The 22,289-nt window shown below is 42.3% G+C and overlaps 2 protein-coding genes across 4 annotated transcripts; one reads left to right on the forward strand and one right to left on the reverse strand.

Annotated features, from left to right (window-relative positions):
- Positions 1-604: 604 nt before the first annotated feature.
- Positions 605-18,370, reverse strand: rp1l1a (rp1 like 1a). Of its 2 annotated transcripts, none has more exons than XM_019352260.2 (8): positions 18,166-18,370; positions 12,280-12,532; positions 11,087-11,485; positions 10,749-10,992; positions 5,897-10,635; positions 4,454-5,422; positions 3,345-4,358; positions 605-2,211 (listed from the first exon to the last, which is right to left on the reverse strand). In XM_019352260.2, the coding sequence occupies exons 2-8, from the start codon at positions 12,511-12,513 to the stop codon at positions 1,786-1,788; spliced, it is 8,025 nt and encodes a 2,674-aa protein (XP_019207805.1). In that variant the 5' UTR covers positions 12,514-12,532; positions 18,166-18,370; the 3' UTR covers positions 605-1,785. The 2 variants fall into 2 exon arrangements, with proteins under 2 accessions (XP_019207805.1, XP_025758877.1); XM_025903092.1 differs by lacking the exon at positions 18,166-18,370 and adding an exon at positions 14,516-14,728.
- A 1,005-nt stretch (positions 18,371-19,375) lies between these two features.
- Positions 19,376-22,252, forward strand: lg23h8orf74 (linkage group 23 C8orf74 homolog). Of its 2 annotated transcripts, none has more exons than XM_025902675.1 (6): positions 19,376-19,518; positions 19,756-19,872; positions 20,431-20,614; positions 20,939-21,162; positions 21,309-21,464; positions 21,677-22,252. In XM_025902675.1, exons 1-6 carry the CDS (start codon positions 19,396-19,398, stop codon positions 21,938-21,940), a joined length of 1,068 nt encoding a protein of 355 aa, XP_025758460.1. In that variant the 5' UTR covers positions 19,376-19,395; the 3' UTR covers positions 21,941-22,252. The 2 variants fall into 2 exon arrangements, with proteins under 2 accessions (XP_025758460.1, XP_025758461.1); XM_025902676.1 differs by having other exon boundaries at positions 21,674-21,814.
- Positions 22,253-22,289: the final 37 nt, after the last annotated feature.

Below are 22,289 nucleotides of genomic sequence, written 5' to 3' on the forward strand. Positions count from 1 at the left end.
GTGTAACCGTGGATACAATAAGGCATCAGTAACACGTTTCACGCTGTTGTTCCACATGGCTGGTTATGCAAACTCCGCCAGTATCTACAGCATGTAACACACACTTAAGGAGAATCCTTTACCAAAGCAGCAGAGAAAGGTTTACATCAACCTTAAATTCAGGCTGTCGTCTCCTAAAATTTCCTGCAGCTACACGCTGCACACTGTTGCTCATGGGACAAAAAGCATTTACAGTATGATCACAGTAATAGGACTACATAAATACAGTGAGGTACAGCACGGTTAAAACACATTCTTACTGTCAAGAATTCAAAGATAATACATTGTTATTAAAGTACAGTATGTATTATTTTAAGGTACCTTCAAATAGAATATTTTGACATTTTGGAAAATACAGCTGTTCACTTTCTTGCTGAGAAAACTTTTATATATGCAAGCTAAATGTTAAATGAATAAAGACTCGGAAGTTAATGAGCTTTGTTTAAAATAAAATGAAAAAAAAATACATTTTTGAAAATTTGGCTATATTCCATTAAACACAGTGAAAATGGCGTGGAATTAAAAAACGAAATGGCCGAAAATCGGCCAGAGGTTCTACTAAGGGTTAACTTAACACTGGAAGAAAAAGTAAACTGTGAGCTAGCTTTGTTTAGAGGACAATAAAAATGACATTAGTTTACTAGCAACTCTAAAGGTCACTAATTAGCTAAGCTAAGCTAATTCTAGCTTTGTAAATGTGTACGCTTGATAGTGCTGAGAAGTCTTCACACTAGCTCAGCAAGAAAGCAAACAAGCCTATTTTTCAAAAAAAGAATCTAATGTAAATCACATTACAGACTTGTATAGGTTTAAAATATTGACTTAACAGGTTAAAGAGTTAAACAAGTAGTTAGATAATAGGTAAGCTAGGAGATTACCTTTTTTAAATCTCCATGAAGATGACATTTTATGACTTCCTTTGTACACTTAATGACAAATTTTGACAACTAAATATATATATATATATATATATATATGATGAAGACATGGTTTGAAGAACAGTAGAGTGAATAGTTTTGGGGTTTTCGTAGCTGCAGCGGCAGACACCACCCTCACTAACTTCTGATGCACACCCAATCATTTTGTTTCATAAGCAGGTTGAAATATGACAAAAAACCCACAGTTCATAGAAGATCTTCAAGGGTTACTTCTAGAAGGTTTTTGAGGATAAAAAATCAAAGCAAGCTGGGTGACCAAAACCCTGAGAATCCAGCACTGACTCAATGATACAGCTCCAAGAAATATTCACAGAACTGAACCGATAACCCAAGTAAATAAAAGTGCCACGGCTGAGCTAACGTGTAGTAAATATAAAAGGCTATTCCATTCAATACAGCAATAAATCTGTCCACTGAGCACAAAACTGATAATTCACCCATAGATACCGAGTGTTAGTTTTTCAAAAATATATTCTCATATGCCTTCTTACATACAGTTAACTTCAAAAATATACACAGATCCATTATAAACACAATTAATGTACGATAGACTGATTTCAAGTTTCATTTTGCTTTTGTAGCATAAATCAGTTTTGTTCCTCCTAAACAAGATCTGGATTAATAAAGTGCTTCAAGTTTTTAAGGGAGTCTTTAAACCTATAAAAAATGCCCATGTTGATCCAGTGTAGTCCCAGAAAGAGCAAATGATGTTTTTATAACTATGTCACTAAGTTGGGGATTCACCTGGCCAATAGTCTTTGAAAGCATCCTGAGGTGTATCCATGAATTAAAAGCTGTCCAGTTCGTCTTAACCCTCTTTCGGTTTGAGTTGCTTGACCCTGGCTGGTGACCGGCTCCTTCTCTGGCCCTTGCTACCACCTGTGGATGTGCTGTCAGCCGTTTTGGGCACTTCTATGGAGTCCACAGGATTTTGTGGGGACTCAGTGTCGATGTCCTCCAACGAGCCCGGCTGGGACTCCACTGAGGTTCTGGTGAACTGATGCAGAAGAGCACCATCCTCTCTTTTGCTTCCATTCACCTTATCCTCTTCCTCTGGCTTGAACTCTTTAACAGCATCTTCCTCCTCATCTTTGTCTTCTCCACTCTCTTCCTTCTCCTCTGATCCCGATTTGTCAGCAGTGGTGTCGCTTGAACGTTTGCTGTCTATGTCCGAGTCTTCTGCGTCTGCCTCCTCTCCCTCGGTCATGCAGGCAGCTGGAATCGCGTCCTGCCCCTGTAGGGTTAAATGAGATAACAATAAATGATCTCTGAGCAGTTTTAATTAGATGAATTGGGCATTAGAGTGCCATCTACAAGATGGTTACATAGTACCACCAATAAATAATATCACCAAACTGATCCTTAACTGGTTTCAGCTTCCGATGGAGGCAAAAATACACAGTTTAAAAGTATTTTAACATGTTGGAAGCTTTTTCTGAAACTGGCAAAAGCAGCATACGTCCATCAGCGGAAGCTTCATGTTGGTGCCAAACAAAACAGATTTGTTCAGGCTCTCTAATTGGATGGCGAGATTATCTTTTCCCACAGGCTTAGAATTAGTGGTGAGGATGCAGTAGGTCAGATTCCTCTTTAAGGGACAGCGCAGTTTGTTGTTCAGGGACTCAGTGGTGTTTTAAAATAGAGTGCAAGACAATAATGCCACAGAAACTGTTATTACTTGAGTTTAAATTTTAAAGAACATTTAATGTGGGGGAACTGGTGTGTAATAATTTTATTAGCATCACCTATAGCATAAATATATTCCTAACTTGTGAAAATGTAGACTGGATAGATGCAATTAAAAATTATGCTGTGATATATGTCATATATATATATTAATAAATACTAAAACCTGGGTGTTTGCCTCACTACATCATGTAAGGCAAGCAGAGGTGGGCGGATCCATCTAATTACTGATATCTAAGCTTCGATGCCAATGCTGGTATTGGCATTAGATTGACACTAGCACGATATGATACTTCCAAGTTCAGTATGTAGCCCTGAAACAGGCAGATTTACATTCCAAGTCTCTAAAAAACCTAGTTTCAAAATACACGAGAGGCTGAAAGGTGTGTTTTGTTTAAAAGGTTAAAAGTATCACTGACCCTGTATTTACTTGTATTGGATTGATACAATAATTTGCGGTACTGCACAGCACTAAAGGGGAGAGTCTGGAGAGTCAGTCTGATCATGTTTGTTGGCCTATCTGACATCTTTGTGGTTAAACTTCCATGAGTGCAGTGTTTTTTTACTAACATGAAAGTGACTGTTGGATCCTTTAAAAGAAAAAAAGAAAACAATGCAAGCCTTTGTGTTATACACAATAATTACTGAATAAACTTCAGTAAAAACATGGTTCACATTTACCTGTGGCGAGGTTCTTTCCTCTTCAGATGCCTCCCCTTCCTGTTCCTCACTCGATTCACCCTCTCCTGTGCCGTCTTCCTCGTCATCTTCACCCTCTGCTGACGCGCTGATGTCCCTCTCTGCAACCTCCTTTGACAACGTCGACTTTTCATTTTCTGTAGTTTCTGCTGCACTATCCTCCTCTTCCTCACTTTCACCATCGGTGGTTTTTTCTTTATCGTCTACTCTCTCATCACTCTCTTCATTTTCTGGGGTTTCGCCTTTGCCCACTGACGCCTCTTTTACTGTGTCTTGGTCACTTGTCTCCTCTTCTTCGCCACTTCCTGTGTCTCCCTCATTTTCCTCTGTTTCATCTTCTCCCGTCTCTTCTTCATCCTCTCCTGTTTGCTCCTCTTCCTCCTCCTCTTGATCACTCTCTTCCTCGTTTCTGGCACACTTACACTGACGTTCTTCATCCTCCTCTCCAGTTTCTGATGTCTCATCTTCTCTCACTTCTTCGCCAGTTGTTCCTTCTTCTTCCTGCTCCTCTTTGCTTGCACTACTTTCCTCATTTCCCTCTTGTTCATCTCCTGTCTCCTCTTCTTCCCTTGCTTTACCATCGTTGTTTCCTTTTTCAGCCTCTTCATCTTCCTCTGCAATCGTCTCCTCTAAAACAACAACCGCTCTGATGTCCTCTTTGGTTTCATCGTCTTCCTCTTCCTCCTGGACTACGTCTAAATTCCTCCCATCGTCATCTACAGCCGCCTGGCTTTCGTCTTCCACTGCCGCAGGCTGTGGCACGGTTGCAGGGGCTGGGCTTTTCTTCAGCTGAAGTATCTTAAGTAGGTCAAAGTCCTTCATCACCGGTGCTTCAGCCGCTAGCGGGTTCGTTTTGAAAGGCCGTGCAGCCATTTTCTTGCGAACACAAGCTTCACATGGACAGTATTCGTCGTCACTTCGCTGGTCGCTGAACTCCCCCGTCATCTCTCCGTCGCTGAGGGAATCGCCGGTCTTCACTGACTGTTTCTTCATAATCTAAAAAGACAAACAAACAAAAAAAATTAAATCCCAACTATGTATGTCATTCAAGCGGTATCTTCTACTATGAAGACAGTTTGTGGTAGATTTACCTTCAACATCTGACGTCTCTTCTCTGTTGTGGTGGACTCTCTGGAGAGATGTGTTCCTTGTGGCGGCCGAGGTGACCTACCACCTCTCCCCGCTCGACCCTGAATCTTCCTCATTTCACGTTCAATACTGCTCTGGATGCGTCGGCTCACCTCATCCCTCAGCTCGCAGATCATGGTGTCCAGGATGAGACTGTCATCCAGCTCCCATCGAACTTTGAACTCTGCCATTGCATTAATGTAGTGGTCCATAAACTGTTTTTCAAGCTTCTTCAGAAGGTGAAGTACCCACACTGGGTCAGGGTCTTGGGATGGTCTTTTGGCCAAAGGTGCTCGAAGAACAGTTGGGGGTGTGCCTGTACTAGAGTCTTCCAATGTCTCGCGCTCATTATCGGTGGGAGATTTGGAACCGTCTTTGGCAGAGGTCTTGTCTGATGACTCTGAGGGTTTTGAGCTTTCGCTTTTTTGAGGAGCTTCTTCACTTTGCACTGGTTCCTCTGCTGTGTCTGCCTTAGCTTGATCTGTGAATGTTTCCTTGTGTTCTGTCTCAATTTCTGTGTCTCCTGCCATTGCATTTCCCTCTTCCTCCTCTTCTACAATGTTCTCTGCTACCTCGTGTGCATGTAGAGATTCTCTCTCTTTTAGAGGTGTCTCATCTCCTCCTTGATTGCCATTTTCCTTCCCTGAACCTGCAGAGCCACTGCTCATACCCACCCCAGATGAGGACCTTGGTGGTGTCACCTGCTCTGGTCTGCTGTTCTTGTTCTCCTTTGCCTCCTTGGCTTGGAGGTTCCCAGGCTCTGTGAGCCAGAGGGAATGAAGGATGGCCATGATATCCTCATACTGCTGGCTGCGACCCTTCTGTACATCACAGCCAGGGCCCAATGCAGGCTCAATGAGCTGGAGCTGGGCCAAACAGTCCAAAAGACCCCTGGCTGATGTGCTTAGTCGGCGTCCATAAACCGGAGATACCTAAGATCAAAAAGAAAACATTCAGAGATTGTAGAGTATGTTCAGTCCAGGAATTATAGTCAAATTAAAACAATTACAACTGGTTAAAAAGGAATTTCAAAATCCTGAAATTAACTGAGCAGAATTTTAAGATCTGCATTTAAGATCTAAGATCTGCGGGGGCACTGGTTGCCTGTTTAGGACTGAAGGTAGTTTATGTTAACATCCACCTCTTTTCATGTCATTTTCACATATTTGGCATATCTAACCCAAAACGAATAACTTCTAAATTTGAAAATTTGCATGTTAATTATGTATGGATCATGAACATGGTTCATTTACTAGCAAGTCAAGTACTTTCGGTTGCTCCCTTCCTCACAAGTGATCGCCACAAACTTGGCAGTTCTATGCCGGATGCCTCTGGTGATGCAGCTTTATATCTATAGCTCTGTTTAGCAGAATATGTTTTCTGTCACAAAAAAGTAACTGGCTTACCTCGGGCATACTCCTACATCGACCCAGAGAAGAACTTAGAAGAACTTTCATCACAGCTGCAGAAGACTGCCAGCTTCTAGGCAGAGCCTCACTTTGTAATAGTAGAGCACTAGGGCGACCAGAAGTCCCCTCTGCATCTCCTGAAGTTGGATCTGAGCCCTTCTCCTCCTGTGCTAGCTCACAGTTGGCTTCATCTTCTTTCTCTTCATCCTCTTCAGGGTCACCTTTTTCCTCCACTTCTAACTTCTGACCTTCAGGACTCTCCTGTGCTAACTCTCCTCCAGGTATCTCTTCCATTTCCTTTGGCCTCAGCTCTTCCTCATTAAACTCATCGCCAAGTGCTAGCATGCTGCTGTTAGCAGGAATACTTCGCAGCCAGTCACTAACAACCTCACTGGGAGACGTGTTGGGCAAACAGGCAGGTGTCAGTTCCTCTCTTTTATCCTTCTGATTGCTGCTTCTTGGACACATTCCACTTTTCTTGCTCTTGGACGTGTCACTGGACTTACTGGCTTTAGATTGTCGGCTGCATGGGCGTGCTGCAGCCATTGTTTCCTTTAGCAAGTCAGCAGCAGACAGAGATTGAGACAAAGTGCTTTCACTGCACGTCTGTACTTTGCTGTGTAAGGGACAGGGGCTTGAGGACTTGATAGGGGTTCCTTTCTTCAGAGAGCTGGCCATTTTGACACTACCACAATCGCTCCCTGTGCTAAATTTGGACTTCCATTCGACCTGATCTTTTTCTTTACTCTGATCTGAAGCTAAAGCTGCCGACTCAGCCCTGAGGCAACAGGGACTTTGGGAGGAGATTACTTTATTGTATGCAGTGTCTTCTTTCTGTTTGGCCTCACTAGCTGCTCTAGTGTTTTCTTGATTTTCTGTGCCATTATTTTCTGAGTTTCCAGGAACTGTTTTTGCTGTTGTGTTTGCAGAGGATTTAATCTGGACTTTCGCACCTGCTGATGACATTGCAGATGAGTTCCTGTCGTTGCTACCATTTGTCACTGGAGCAGACGTCATAATTTCTGTTTCACTGCCATTTCCAACTTTGGTTGAGCTAGCATTAGCATGTTTTTCTTTAGACTTACAGTTGCAAGAAGACTTGTTAGACCTGCTGCTTCTGACTGAAATTGTACTTGCTGCTTTTTCTGTCTTTTGCACTCCATTTTCTTCACCTGGAGTTTCAATAGTTGGGATATCCACTGCTGAACCACTCTTCCTGCCAGTACTGTTGGATTTTTGAGAAACGGTGGACCCCGTTATCTCCACGTCCTCCTTCATGGTGGAAACCTCTGGGCTTTTGGGGAGACTGGGAGTTGATGTCTTTGCCCGGCCCTCGTCATTGCTCTCAGCACTTCTGTGAACACAGACGCTAGACTTCCCACTGTCTGAGTCAGATGTTTCTTCAGGTAACCCAAGAGAGACCGATTCTGTTGAGTTCTGACTCAAAGGATGGTCTGTGCCTCCTGATGACAGGGCGCTGGCTGCTCGCTCAGAAGCATTCTCACTTTTCACCTCGAGCTTCACCTCTTTATCCTTGTTCTCCTTTTCTGTCTTTGCCTCATCAAACTCTGAAGCGGCTCCACAGCAGCATCTGGATTTGCCAGATTTAGCAGAGCTCGCGGAGTGAACTGACAAGACACTGGGCCCTCTTGTGTCTCCAGCATCAGAGCCATTCAACAACTGCTGCACAGGAGACTTGGTGGATGCAGCTGAAGCGTCGGGAGAGCGCATCCGTGGCGAACGTGTTCGCTTAGGTGAGAGCGTTTGGACATTAGATTTAATTTTTGGTGCACTCTCATTTGTTACCTCTTTGTCTCCATCCGCTGTTTCAATAATAGCAATATGCGTTTTTCCATTACAATTTGACTTTTGAGATACTGTAGATGAAACATTTGATCTTCCTGATGCAGCACTTGGTGCTCTCTCATTCGTCACATTTTCCTCGTCATCAACTGTAGGCGTTTTAATGGTGACAACATTTGCACTTGAATTTGATTTATGTGAAATGTTGGACCTTACTGAAGATTTTGACTTGGCAGACATGACACTTTCCACCCTCTCCTGATTTTCTTTAGCTTCACTTGGAACTGGAGATGCAGTTGTGTGATTTGACTTCTGGGACTTGGAGGACTTGGCACTAGGGGCTCTGTCCACCATGTCATCTCCCTCTATCTTTGTACTGTGAGACTTTGCAGAGGAAGCTGATTTATGGGATAAAATACTAGCAGCTCGCTTCTCAGCTTTTTCTGTTTTGTGTACTATTTCGGAGTCTGATTCTGTGTTTTGATTACTGTCAGATTCATGAGATTTGGAGGACTCTGCACTGGGTGCCCTCTCGTTATTTACCAGTTTAAGTTTGTTCTTTTTTTCTTCAGCTTCATCTGCTGTCTTTGAGCTTGAACATGTCACCATTTCATTGCCATCACATTTAGACCTGAATGACTTTGTAGACTTAGCAGACTTGTCCGATTTAACTGACGTGCCAGACATTTGACTTGGCGCTCTTTCTTCTCCCTCTCCCCCAGCCTCTGAGGCTTTAGTGGACTTATGGGATTTAATAGACTTGGCAGACAGGTTGGACTTTGATGACATTGCACTTGTTGGTCTTTCCTCTACCTCTGTTTCTGTTCCTTTTCCAGTTACCTCTATGGTAGCTTCAACTCCTGTCACTTTTGCACAGTTACTGCAAGTCGACCTCTGAGATATGCTGGACTTTACAGAAATATTTGAGTTTGTTGATCTAGCACTATCAGGTCTTTCAGCCTTTCCAGCCTTTGCAGAAACCTTTGACTTCACAGAGAGGCTACTGGGAGCTCTGTTGTTTGGGTCATGCTCTTCTACAGCTGGATTGTCACTTTGGGATGTGCCTTTAGCTCCTGACTGACAGGTGGAGTTACGAGACTTGACTGATGCATCAGTCTTAGCTGAAACACAAGATTTGGCTGACAAGGAGCTGACTGCTCTTTCTACAGTGTTCTCGCCCACTGCTGTCTCCTTTGAACTGATGTCAGGAGCTTCACTTGTGTGTTCAGACTTGCTGGACTTTGCAGACTGATTTGACACTACGCTGAAGCTTCTCTCGTCCTCTTTTTTTGCACTAATATCAGTGCTGCCCTTACAGCCAGAGTTGTGTGATCTATTGGACCTGTGGCTTGTAGCTGAAGTAGCACTGGGAGCCCTTTCTTTCTCTTTTTGTGTTGCCTGAGGACTGGATGTTCTAGACATGGCACTGGATACTTTGCCCTCCAAGATATTTGATGTGGCAGAGAGGCGTCCATTATTGGTAAGGTTGGTTTTGTTGGATTGGGTAGAAACATCTGAGGCAGCATCATCACTGTTAGGAAGGGGGGAGGCTTGGTTGGAACGATTGGTTCTCTGTGATTCCCTGCCACCGGAAACAGAATCGACCTTGCGTTTGCAGCCCCCGCAATTTGGACACACGCTGGATGTCGCTGACTTTTGAGAGCTTGCTGAGAGTCCTGTGTGACCTGACAAGCCACTTACAGCCCTCTTTATCCCTTCATCATCATCACAGGCCCCTCCTTCCTCTGATTCTGGCATCCTGGTTACGCTTATTTTAGATGTGTTGCAAGGGACTTGATCTACCTCATCTGGGCCAGCTGAGCATACGGCAGCTTCTCCACAGAGACAGGAAGAGGCTGCCGACGCCGCCCTGCTTCCTAGCTCTTCCTGCTCCTTGTGTTTGGTAGAGTGGAAAGAATTGGCTGAGACGTCGTTTGTTGGCTTTTCGTGCAGTTGAGTTTCAGGGGTTGGGGACGGTTCATTGCTATGGCAACACCGCGAGATGCTTGGTGGCAGATCATCGTCCTCATCATCTTCATCCTCTTTCAATGACCGAAGGACATGTGAGGAGCTGCTGACTGCTGACGGCGGGCGATCTTCTTCGTCCTCAGCTGACTTTCTGCTGAGCGGTTGAAGGTTACTGTCCGAGACAACCACTTCACTTCGACTGCAACACCGGCTCACCTTGTGTACCTCAATATGGGTGTCTCCATCCTGCTCTACCTCTAATCTGTGCTCAACCTGCTCGGTTACACACATTTCCTCTTGGACCAGTTGGCTCTGCTCTGAACCCGAGCCACCCCCACAGCTGGAGAGCCGTGCTCTGCAGCGCATCACCCTTCTTGAATTGCACGATGAGGAAGAGCTAGAAGAGTGCGTATGTCTCATCATACTGTGGGTGTGGCTGGGTGCATGTGGGGGTGGAACAGGAGCTGATTTATGGCTGTGTGCAGGGTTTTCCCATAAGTCGTACTGCTGTTCATGCCTCTGGTGGCAACACGGGCAGCGGTTCCCTTCCAACTCGCACTGCAGCGGCTGGCTGGAATAGTCCACCCCGTCCTGATCAAAGGATGTTGAATCAGGGTCAGAACAACTTTCTGACTGGCCCTGCTGGAGATAATGAGGCTGAGCCTGACTTAGAGGGCAACATTCATTGCTCAGAGATGGAGACTTTTTAATTTGAGTGGACCACTGAAGGGTCTCGTCATTCTGGAGGTGAAAACGCACCCTCATCTCCACCGAGAGGCTGCCATCTTTATTTACCAGAACACGTTTTTCAATGTCATCATTCATAATGGCTGGCTTTCCCTGGGGGCATGCGGTGACACCATTGCCATATGACTTTTCAGAGGAAAAAGAGAAACGTGCTGAGCGGTTTGAGGAATCAGAACGAGGGTGAATGATGCTCTTTTTGGTTTCCAGACCAAAGTTAACTGAAAGAAAAGAGAAAAGTACAATATTTAACAATATTTATTCCCTCTTTTTCTTGTACCTTTTAAAACTTCTATGTCTGTTGTTAACTTGCCCAGTTGTCTAAAAAACTCACCATTTTTCTTGCTTTCATGTCCTTCGCTGTACTCACTGGCTCTGGATTGAGCTCCATGAGGTGGGGACCTTACTCCTTGAGTAGCAGGGGATCGTGCCCCATTTCCAGGAGTCCGGGGACCCAGACCAGGGAGTTTCTCTTCTGAACTTTTCCTAATAAAGTTTATCAGCAAGGGGCTGAAGGCTTCCCGGCCAACACACACCAGCACACCTGGACAAGTCATCAGGCTTTGAACGCTGTCAATCTGGAAAAAATTCACCAGAGTCAACAGTTTTCACTAAAATGAGCAACCTTTGCAAAGTTATACTATGCAAATTCAAATAGATAGAACTTTTTACCCTGCGTCCCTCTACAGTGTAGATCTTGCGGACATGAAACTGCATCACTTCGGACACCTCATCTAAAAAAGCTCTCAGGCTCCTGGCTGTCCTTCTGCTCAGGACCACGCTCCTCCTCATCCCCGGTTCGCTGTTCTTCACCAGCAAGATCCGTCGCTGTCTGTAAGGCATATGCAAGTGGCCAGGTGGTGTTGCGGATGACGTTTCAGGCCTCTGGGGCCTCCGGTTGTGATGGTACCAGATGCCTGAGTGTTTGTTGACCAGCTCCATGTTTACTGGCTTTGTCTGGCGTCGGTCAGAGCAGAGGTAGCAGCCACCATCCTGGAGCTGCTCCAGGTGTTTGATGGTGTGAGTGCCACGAGGGGTGGTCACAGTCCGCACACCAAATGGCAGTGGCACCTGTGCACAAATTGTACATAAATATCAAATGTGACTATTAATCTGTCTCTATCTTGTATCCATGTATTGCTCTCCCTACATTGTATAAAGCACTGCTGATCAGGACAAGCGCCGTTTTAACCACTTAACATCCACCAGGTCAGTGATGACCCATCTAGGGTTTGTTAAATATCCACCCCATTTTATAGGATTTTCAATTGTTTGGAACATGTAATGACAAAGTATATGGGATTTAATTTGAAATAAACAGTTCCTGAAAAATTGCTTATTTATCATGTGGCTAAAGCAAAACCCAACCCTAACCTTTGATTAGCGTGGATGCTAAGAGGTGAAAAGACCTGCATCAGGAAAGTCAAAGCCACATACAGCCCACTTATATCTTAGTGGGCCAGATGAGTGAAACTATGTGATAAATGTATAAAATTACAGAAAATGTTGTGGTAGTTCATTGCTCAGACTGTCCTGTAATTATAAAGCATAACGTTTTTGTTAATTGACAGAAAATGTCTGTTCTTGTGTTTTCGATTTGTTTTTTACACTGTGCTATTACTTTTGTGTAGTATGGATGGTCATGAGAGAGGTCTTTATCAGTAGGAAATGCTTAAATACAGTTAAAAGTCTAAAATTTATACATTTATATCCTACTTCACATTTTCCAAAGCTGTCCAAGGGTCATATTGGAGTCTTTTACTCTTCAGTTCTGGTCCCCAGGCCTAATGTTTGACACCCCTGACCTATATGCATGCATCTAAGCGTTCAGTTTCAAAAGAAGTCTCTACTATAGTTCATCTAACCTTTTGAGAAAGGTCGTCCAGCAGGGCATCAAAGCATTTGAAGCTGCGCTTGTGGATGGCCATCCTGACGCCCCCAAACTGGCTGTCACCACTTTTGTAGAATGTGATCCGTTTGGCTGGGGTGGTTGAGGTCACGTGAGCGGGGCGCGAGTTGGAAGGGGGCGGGGCAGGGATGGGGAAGACATGTTTAAATGGGGGCCGGGGGTTCCACAGCCCTGTCTGGACCGAATGCATGCTGTGGTCTCACATACACCTGGGAAACACACAAAGATAAGAACATGTTTGTTTTTTCTGCAGGTTACTGTTTATTTTTCTGGTCCCATCCGTGCTAATCACACTCACAAGAAGAACAAGTCTTAATCAGGATGTTTAATGGGGGATTTAGGACAGGACATCCGCTGAAAGGACTAGCTGACATTGGTGGGAAAAACCTGTATCATTTACAACTAAATTCTAATAATAAGATGTCACTTTTTTACCTGCTGAGGTGAATGTGTTGTTTTCTGCTGTTTAAACAGGCAAAAAGACCAAAACTCGTAATGATTTTCTAGAAAAAGACATTTACCTGGATTCCTTCAAAATATTCTGCGCAGTGCCGCCCCCCCCCCCCAATCATTTATGATCATTGATGATCATTGATCAGTTTCAATTTTGAATTTTGAATATGAACTGCAAATCCTGCAAATATATCAAAGTTCAACAAAAACTAGCCACATACTTTAATGTAAATTAACAAGCTAAACTGTAGACAAATGCTAAATTTACATGGATGCTAAAGGCAGAGCTTTGCACAGGGAGCTATTTTTATTAGCGTGGCCTAGGACATGTATAGAAATCCTGTTTGGAACAGACATAAAAAGTTTCTGCCCTGCTTCTGGAAAGGCAGCATCAATCAGCTTACATAACATAGGCTGAGTATTTCATTTAGCTTTTTTCTCTAGTTTTACAATACATGGATGAACATAGATGAACACAACAAATAACTACTTGTTAGTTTTGAGTTTTGATGGGTTTCAGGTCTGTATCGTCACATACGTATATTAGCTTATATAATACATAAAGTTATAAAACCACATGCTAATATCACATGTATGTTGAAAGATCTGCTGTGGCGACCCTTAAATCCTTCAGCATCAAGACAAATATCACTTTTTCTACTCAGTACATGTGGTCACAATGTGCCTCTTGATTGTTTCCTGTAATGTCTTCCGATAGGCTTAGCAGGCTTTTAAGTCTTATGAGGCTAAATCAGTGTTGACACTGCTTCTTAATGCCTCTTTAGCTCAGTCTTTCCTAATAACATTACATTAAACATATCATTTAAAATTCTATGGAGGGAACAGTTAACCCAACATTTAGGCACACGTTAAACAAGTTTCAGTGTAGAACAGCACAAATAAAACTCACTGTAACATTTATTTTACACTTAAAACTGACTCAGTCAATCTCACATAACTTATTCTGGCTTTTTTCTGAAATGGACAACAAAGTTGCTTTTGATGTGCAACATTAAAAGCAACCACTGAAGCTGTGGGAAAGTGATTATGCTGTGGGACTAAAGGGAGGTCTTAGGCTTACAGCTATGCTGACGTCCATGTGCACTAAGCAAGTTTTTCCAGCAAAGAGGCAAGTTAATCCAAGCAAATGTTAGCTTAACAGACACTTAAACACATTCAGTTAGTGTTTCATTATCACCCTCTGCTTCTTTCTCACTGCCACTCAAGATTTAATGGAATCAATATGTCAGATTTTAGAAATGGAATAAAGGAATATTTTCACTTTCTGTTAATCTCATCTAGTTTCTTCAGGTCTACTTTTAGACTTAATTAATTACAAATACTTCTTAAAAACTTTTTTTTTTTTTTAGAAAAACACCAACAGTCCCAGTTTATATATGACAAACAAAGCTTAAAGTTCTCACATTCATATCTAACACACCGATTTTTCTTTCCAATACAAAACTCTGACTCACATATATTAGCCTTTAACACATTACACTGAACCAAACCATTAACAGGTAACAGCATTGTAGGTTTAAGCCTTTTCAACATTTTAGATGAAGCTCTATTATTTTCCCATGAAAGCATTATTATAGCAGATTTTTGTTTGCACGTTTAGAATCTTTTTCAAATGATTTGAAGATGCTTACCATTGTCGTAAAAGAACAGAAGAATGACTGCTACCACTAATTAACAACCACTTTTTCCATGCCATATGTATTAGTTGCACTACTCACATATTCAGGAAGCATGGTCCAAAGAGGTATGGAAAAGCTGAAGAGAAATTTGTGGATATCTAGTCAGACCAGGAGACTGGTTTGCAGTATTTGTGCAAAAGTGTGTATGGTGGCGATCCCCGAGTCATACGTGTACATATACAGCAAAGTCCCTGATTCCACTCCAGCTCTCAGGGTAAAATGGCAGATGGGCAAGAGGAGGGAGGAAGGGAGTGGGGGTGGAGAGAGGAGAACTGAGGAGATAGGAGAAGACAGGAGGGGTGAGGCTAAGGATAGAATGAAAAGCCTGCTTAAGAACCTCTGTGTGTGTGTGGGAGAAGGAGGGGTTGCTATGGTGAGGCCAAGACAGTAATAAGGCAAGTGATGCTCTTATGCATGCCGCACCTGAGCAGGAGAAGACGCATATGCTAATTTGTAGTTGTGAGGTTGAATTATTGAGATTGAATAGAAATATTAATAAGCAAGTGGCAAATACATCAAAGATGGTTAGATTGTTAGTGAAATTATAGTTTGAATTATGTCAACATGAAAGTTACAGGAAGCTGAAGGACAAAGTTAGGTAGATAAAGTCTTCAAATAAAGTCTGAAGTCTGACGTAGATAAAGTCAGATAAAGGCAGTCGGTTTTCACATTCTGATTGCAGAGTTGGTGCAGAGGCCACAGGTTTTAGCACATATAACCCCCTCTATCTGTGTCTTCCTCACACACAAGGATCTAGTTGGAGGATTGTAATTACACACAGTCTGTCTAACAGCAGGGTTCCTCCTGTCTAGAAACCCCTGAAACCACCAACTGCTGCCCTGGAAAAAAACCCTCTAATACTACTGACAGAGTGGCAGGAAATCTGTAATGAGCCAATCACGACCAGCTGATTTTCTCAGTCTGGCAAAGCACCATCTCACAAACCCAGAAAGGGAAAGAGCAGCAGCAAGACCCAGCACAAAACCAGCACCAGAGACAACAGATGTGGCACTGATTAGGCTGGACACAGCATGAAAGGAGGAGCTGGAGGGCGAGGTGGGTTGCACAGCGGCTTGCAGAAAGAAAAAAAAAGTATTTATCTAGTAGGTATTCTTGATGATAAATCTGAATGTTGTGTATTGCTTGCCCTGTGTGGGTAAGGGGATGGCATATCATTTATATCCACAGTTCTTATTCCACTATCTTTTCTTTTAGTGGGATTAACAGTCTATATCTGTACTTAAAGAACACGTCCAAACTTAACAAGCTCTTTAGCTGCTATTGGCTCCAATAATTTCAACAGACTGTTGCCAGCTTTTTTATATTTTAATTTTCTTTTAAGTTTTTTATTAACTGGAAAAGAACAGCCCACTGTGGTCGGGAGATGGTACTGACACGAACGATGAGGGTGAACAAAACAGTGAGCGAAAAGAGGCTCACACACAAACATGCATATAAAGCGTGTTAGAGACAGAGTGTTAATTATTTGCGTGTTCATAAGTCACGCCGGTCACATTATACATGGTCATTTTAGCTGCTGTTAGCATAGGAATATGATTGGAGCAAATTCAAATATCGCCCTGGTGGAAAAGACTTTCACCAAGGAGACTGGATGTTCCAGGTTATGGTTGCCTAGGTAATCCTCTAATGTATTTACTATCAGATCACCAAGCTTGGTCACCCCGTAGAACCTTATAGCATTGGTGTATGTATAAATGTACACACGTGTTTTTTTTCTTGTTATAGGTGGGTATTTGGGTGTTAAAACACTATATGTATACTTATGATTCCAGCATATAGCAGGACAAGGATTATAGTTATTACTGAAAGTATTGTTATGGTAAATGGTAAATGGCCTATATTTGTATAGCGCTTTACTTAGTTTTAAATACTATTAGCATTTATTTTCTCCCATCCTTTAGTTGATCAGTGAGGCAATATGGTTAAGCATCCTCACACAGTGGGTCTTTGCACCAACACGTTCCTGTTGGGAATGAGAATGAAAATGGGAATGGTCTCCTTTGCACACTGTCCCTACTATCCTCCTATTCTGATGATTGTTTTTCTGTTGCTGTTGTAAGTCTGCAATTTCCTTGTCCTGGATATGTCCTATTTAGCTGCTGACCTGATTTGTTTATAATAATAATTTTAAGAAAATATGCATGTGGTCAAGCTAACGTCATCAACAACAACCTCAATCTCCTACTCTTTTCAAAACACGCTTCCCCAGCTGCCAGTGTGGAGCGTAAGATGTGTATACATGAGATGACATGTAAACCCCACGATACCCTTTGAATGGCAGCCACATCACCTTTATACACAAGCAGAAAAGAAATGAAGCACGAGACAAAAAAACCCCAAAACAAACAAACAAACAAAAAAATGGGAAATACAAAGGGAATAAATACATGTAAAAACAAATTAAATGGAAAAGTAAATAAATTAAGGAAATAATAAAAAATACATCTGAAAACATCAATTTAAATTTCTGTATACATTTTTTAAAATATTTTATTTTAGGTGCCATTAACGGGAAATAACTGTTTAAAATTAATCATCATTTACATATTTTGGCTGTTCTGGGCCTCCATAGTTTTGAACAATTCACATAATTCACCAGTATTGCTGGTTTTTGCTGAGGCTTAGCTGCAGATCTTTTAAATACATTGCAAGCAGAAAAAGCTTTTATTTTATTTTATTTTATTCTATTTCATTTCATTTTTGACAAATTAAATTATTACTCATGTTTAATCAGAGCAGTGTTTGGTACCGCTGTTCAGGGGCATGCTGTATTGTGAAGTTAAAAATAATCTCTAGTAAGAGCAGAAGAAGAAAATAAGAATCAAACACATCTTTTTACACTTTTGAAAACACCAGGGACGTTTATTATTTCCATCCACAGGCTCAAAATGTCCTTGAAATATGTCTTATTGCATAAGTAAAACTTATGCAACTCCTCATTTCATCAATCTGTATCTGCTTCACAGCCTTAATGAGAGACAGAGGAGAGGTAGGCGGCCCTCAGGGGGATTCTGGGTAGACAGGAAGTCAAGGATGAGTAGTTCCGGTGCTGACAGGAACCTGAGGCATCACAGTGAGGCGTCAGGATGCTGCTCTCTGGGAAAGTTTTGGTACCAATGTGTATTCCTAGAGGATAAATCAAGCAGTTCATCACCTGTGCGCTTTGCCTGATGATGTTACACATGGGTATAGGCTTCAGTCCTGCAGGAGTACTTTCCTTTGTGATATGAACACAGTGAATCATTGAATTTCCACATGTTCACCTTAAAACTGACTGAAAACGGAGAGAAGTTCTCTTGCTCTTGTGTTTTCACTTCAGTCAGCAGAAAAAATAAAGACGAAAACAGAGGAGAGATTATTCCGCGTGCGGTGGCCTACTTTTGGAAGTGCGCTCACTCCTTTACTCAATCCCTTTTGTCTCTTATCCTATAAGCAGGTGTGTGATCACCTTATTCCCACAACTGGACCACATACACAAACACAAGCCTACTGGACATATAAGCACTTGCTCATTGGGGTTTACATTCTCACTAAAATAAATTAAATTAAATAAAAAAAAACCCCAAACATACAAAATTCAGACCCTTACCACAGATGTTCAGCTTTGTCTAAGTTCAGAGAAGCAGGTGTTTGTAAAGCAACAGGTGAGAAAGAGAGGCTCATCTTACCTGTGAGGAAACATGCTGGAAGGAACCAGTGAAGATCAGTGTCCGAGTGAAGATCCCGATAAAGAAGCAGTTTGATACCAGAGTGATAATAAAGTCAGGTGTGGTCAGCGGCAGACAGCGCCGCGAGCTCGCTATCTGAGATTTGAGAAGTGCGCACAGGCTGCGGGCGCGCGCGTTCAGGCACGCTGCAAGTCCGCGGCGTGAAAACCGGAAGTACGGCGATTAAGACTTTCAAAGTAATGCGTTGAAAGCCTTTCAGTGAAAACGGCAGGCTTGAACGTAACCACACAAATTGCACAGCTCGGAAAATCAAGTCCAATCAGTTTATTTATTGTGAAAGCAATAAAGTAGCAATACTCATTTAGCTGTTTTATGTATATCTGTTTTATATTATTGTGAAGCACTTTGTGGTTCTTATCCTGTGAAGAGTGCTATATAAATAAAGTAAAGTAAAGTAAGGACAATACAGAAAAAAAAAACACAAGGGAGTTAAGATCTGTCTGCGAGTGGGTTTCAAAGATGTCGAGTGCTAATGAGGTCCTACTTTGAAGAGGAAGACTGTTCCAAATTTTAGGTGCAACTAAAGAAAAAGGCCTTGTTTCAACAACCAGAACAACTAGAATCATCTAGTCAGTTGACCTTAATGATCTAGGAGTGTGCATAGTTAAAAGTTCAAAAATGTAAGAGAGTGCTGATGTATTTATGGCCTTAATAATAAACAAAAGGATCCTAAAATCAAAAAGTGGAGCTGCTAGGGTGCCAGTTTAGCTTAGTGGATGAGCAAGTGTAGCTCTTGCTTGCACACAGGCATGTAACAGACTACAGATCTATTCACCACTCTTGTAAGTGGCATATGTTATGCACAGTGATGAGTCTACACAATGTTGCCTTGGCTTTAATAACTAAAGGGTCCACCCTAAAACTACTGTATTATATTGAAATCTGGGATTACTGATTATGAATGGCTCTTAATCGTTCCTAATTAGGCCGCTTATTTTGTATGTAGGTCTTTGCATTACAATATAAAGCACCTTGAGGTGACTGATGCTCTGATTTGGTGCTATATAAATAAAACTGAATTGAATTGATGGCAACATTGTAATGTGTACGCAACTGAACTGAGATTTGCAAATGTGAAAACGGGTGACTACATTTGCATCAAACCCTAAAGGTTTGATGGTAAAAATCGCACCTGAAATAAAGCTTCTATTTTTAAAGACACAACCGGAAATGGGACACGACCGACTATTTTCAACAGCCGTTACCTTGACATTATTTGGTGGAGAACAGGAGGAGGAGGAGGAGAGGAAAGGCAGAAGAAGAGAGGCGGAGAAAAGAAGGGAGAGGAGTGGGGTTGGTGCTAAAGAGGATTAGAGCTCTCCGCCATCTGTGGCCACAGACTGATAATAAGCCCAGTTACATTACCAGCCTGCTCTTTTCTTAGCCTCGAAACAGCCGCATTCATGAAGACTGTCTGGTTTAATACCAGACAGTCTCTATTAAACCTAGTAACAACCAAGCACTGGGTAATTACGTGTGATATGATGTTATTTACAGGTAACACTGAATTCTCTTCACACGTTCAATCAGCAGCTTTACGTCCCTACGTCATCGCGTCAGTCTCCAATGGCAACCGAGCTCAGCTGTGTGTTTATCAGGATGGATTCCCTAACAGAGAGTGAAATAGCTCAGATAGCGAGGCTACAGGTAGGCGGCCACTGAATTAACACCCAGACATTTAATTTAAGCGATAAAAAGACGAAGTTGTGTCCCAGCATTTTTTTTAAATGGCGCTAAAATTTATAATTTGACCTAAATCTTAAAGTAAGCGACTGGTTAGAGAGTTAGCTTGAAGTCATGCACGCCATAGCATATTATTATTATGTATATATATATATATATATATGTATTGTCCACATTATTTTCTTATTGGTCATTGGTTTAATTTTCTGAGCCTGAAGTTATTTGTTTACGTACAGCAAACTAGGGTAGAGTGGACATTACAGCCAGCTAGCCCTGCATGCTACTTTTTTTATTTTTATTTCATGTTGACTTTTTAAAAATTGTTTTATTTTTATTAAATTGTTTAAAAATGTTTAGTATCTAGCTTAGTTTTAGTTAATGTAATAACCTTGGAGCAGAACTGCAAAAATAAAGACATAACCACACCATTTATGAATAAATAACTAAAAATAACTTGTAAAAATGGTTCTACGTGTCTTTCAACATTTCTCACTTTTGTGTCTGTGTGATTGTGTTTGTCAGAGAGATGATGGTGTGCAGATGCTCAGCCGTTACTTCTCGTGGCCCGAGTTCAGTGACGAGCGACGATGCTTCCATCAAGAGTTTGTGTATGACGTGGTTGTGTTCGCTGCAGACTGTGGCTTCTCCTGGCCGAACGTTATCCGGGCAGCTGTGATTGCCAGAGACATCTTTCCACGGCTGGACGGTCAGAGTCAAACAGCAGTGCACTATAAAGTGGCCTATTAGGTGACACACTGCTTAACCGAGAGGTCGTGGCCCTCACATGACCACCAGAGAATTATTATCAGACGTAAAGCTCTCATTGCTCATAAACCAATACAGACACGCTAGCATACCAGACTGAGTGATTCATTGACAGTGAATCATTCCCTGTGTGCCCTATTAAAACATTACTCATACAGTGTTATCAATGCAGGCCCACCTGTTCACAGTGTGCAGGATCATGTGCTGCTGGGGTTTGGTTCAGTAAACCTCATTTAAACCTTCTGGACTGTTTTCTATCCATCAGATCCTGATGTACTCAACTTGCTGTCCCTACTGAGAGAGGTGCTGTGTGAGAGATTACCGAACCTCACCCCCGTCCATCGACATGACTTCACCAGGTATCTCACAGACACCTGCATCACACGGCGGAGGCTTTTCCAGGCGGTGGTCGATGGAGCTGCTAACATGTCTGTCACTCAGCTACACGTGGAGGTGCAACTGCCACCCACACCCCCTCCCTTAGCACAGGTATGGAGGCCTCTTTAAGTAGCGGCTAGCGAAGGTGCACTGCATAATCATCATGCAGATTCAGGGCTGCTATATGATGGTACTGGAATCCATTTAATATGTCCCAGTTTGTTTCAAACTTAGAAAGTGGCTCCTTTTTGCTGCAGGGCATCGATCTGCAAGAGTGGGAAAGTCAGCAGCATGAAGCTAGTCTCACTTTGACCTTGGAGCAGAAGGAAAACGAGCTGAGGTGTCTGAGACAGGGGTCACGGGTCACTCTGGAGGACATCACTCTTCCAGAGGATAAGCATCTGGATAAACAGGTTCATGTTCCCTAATCATGCAGTGTGCTACGAGAATATGTGGTTTTTGTGTTTTCAATGTTTTTCTCCAGACAAAAAATATTTGTTTTCTAAACCAGCCCTTTTTTTAATACTCTCCAAAACATAGGATTATGGTTACGCTAGCTGAGGTACTTCCCTTAGTGAAATTATTTGGACTGACTGACTGTCACTGTTTTTGGCTCCCCAAGTAGGGCATTGTGGAGTTGGTTCGTGCAGCAGTGAGGGCCACCGAGAGCCAGATAGTGGGAAGCCTAGTCCAAGAGGTGGATCTGCTCAGTGACATCCTGCAGCTGAAACTGCAGCAGGAGGCTCTGGCCACTGGGAGGCACAACAATACTTCTCCTACCAATACAGAGACTAATGCAAAGGTACAAACTGCCAAAACTAAAACAGGGGGGAAGGCGTCTGGAAAAGCAGAGGGCAGGAACTCAGTGAATAAACCTGATCAGAAGTAAGAATGTTGAACCATTTAGTAACAGTCACAGTTTTGGCTAACTGTGTTACTTTTGGATGCTCAAGCTTGTGTTATTATTATTATTGTCATTTTTGCACATCTTATATATATAATTTGAAGATTTCTGTTTTGGAAATGTATCCCTTAACACCTATTATGTCATATTTGATACATGAGTTTTTAAACTTCTACATGTTCGGTGTAATCACACTCTCCTTGAAAAAACTGAATAAATTGCACATTTTTTAGCAACAAATTGCAAAAAGGAAACCTGGATGTAATGAATAAATATTAAGCAAATTAAAACTCATATGTGCAAATATATGAGCCCCCCTGTGTGGAGTTTTTTG

This window comes from Oreochromis niloticus, linkage group LG23 (genome assembly GCF_001858045.2).
Source record: "Oreochromis niloticus isolate F11D_XX linkage group LG23, O_niloticus_UMD_NMBU, whole genome shotgun sequence".
Classification (NCBI taxonomy): domain Eukaryota; kingdom Metazoa; phylum Chordata; class Actinopteri; order Cichliformes; family Cichlidae; genus Oreochromis; species Oreochromis niloticus.

Bases quoted from the DNA above. Each gene is read 5' to 3' on its own strand.
- rp1l1a (XM_019352260.2), bottom strand. From the start codon at position 12,513: ATGCATTCGGTCCAGACAGGGCTGTGGAACCCCCGGCCCCCATTTAAA. The intron at 10,993-11,086 runs GTAAAAAGTTCT...AATTTTTTCCAG, and splicing joins ACACTGTAGAGGGACGCAGG to ATTGACAGCGTTCAAAGCCT. The intron at 5,423-5,896 runs GTAAGCCAGTTA...TTTTGATCTTAG, and splicing joins GATGTAGGAGTATGCCCGAG to GTATCTCCGGTTTATGGACG.
- lg23h8orf74 (XM_025902675.1), top strand. From the start codon at position 19,396: ATGGGACACGACCGACTATTTTCAACAGCCGTTACCTTGACATTATTT. The intron at 19,519-19,755 runs GTTGGTGCTAAA...ACGTTCAATCAG, and splicing joins AAAGAAGGGAGAGGAGTGGG to CAGCTTTACGTCCCTACGTC. The intron at 19,873-20,430 runs GTAGGCGGCCAC...TGTGTTTGTCAG, and splicing joins CTCAGATAGCGAGGCTACAG to AGAGATGATGGTGTGCAGAT.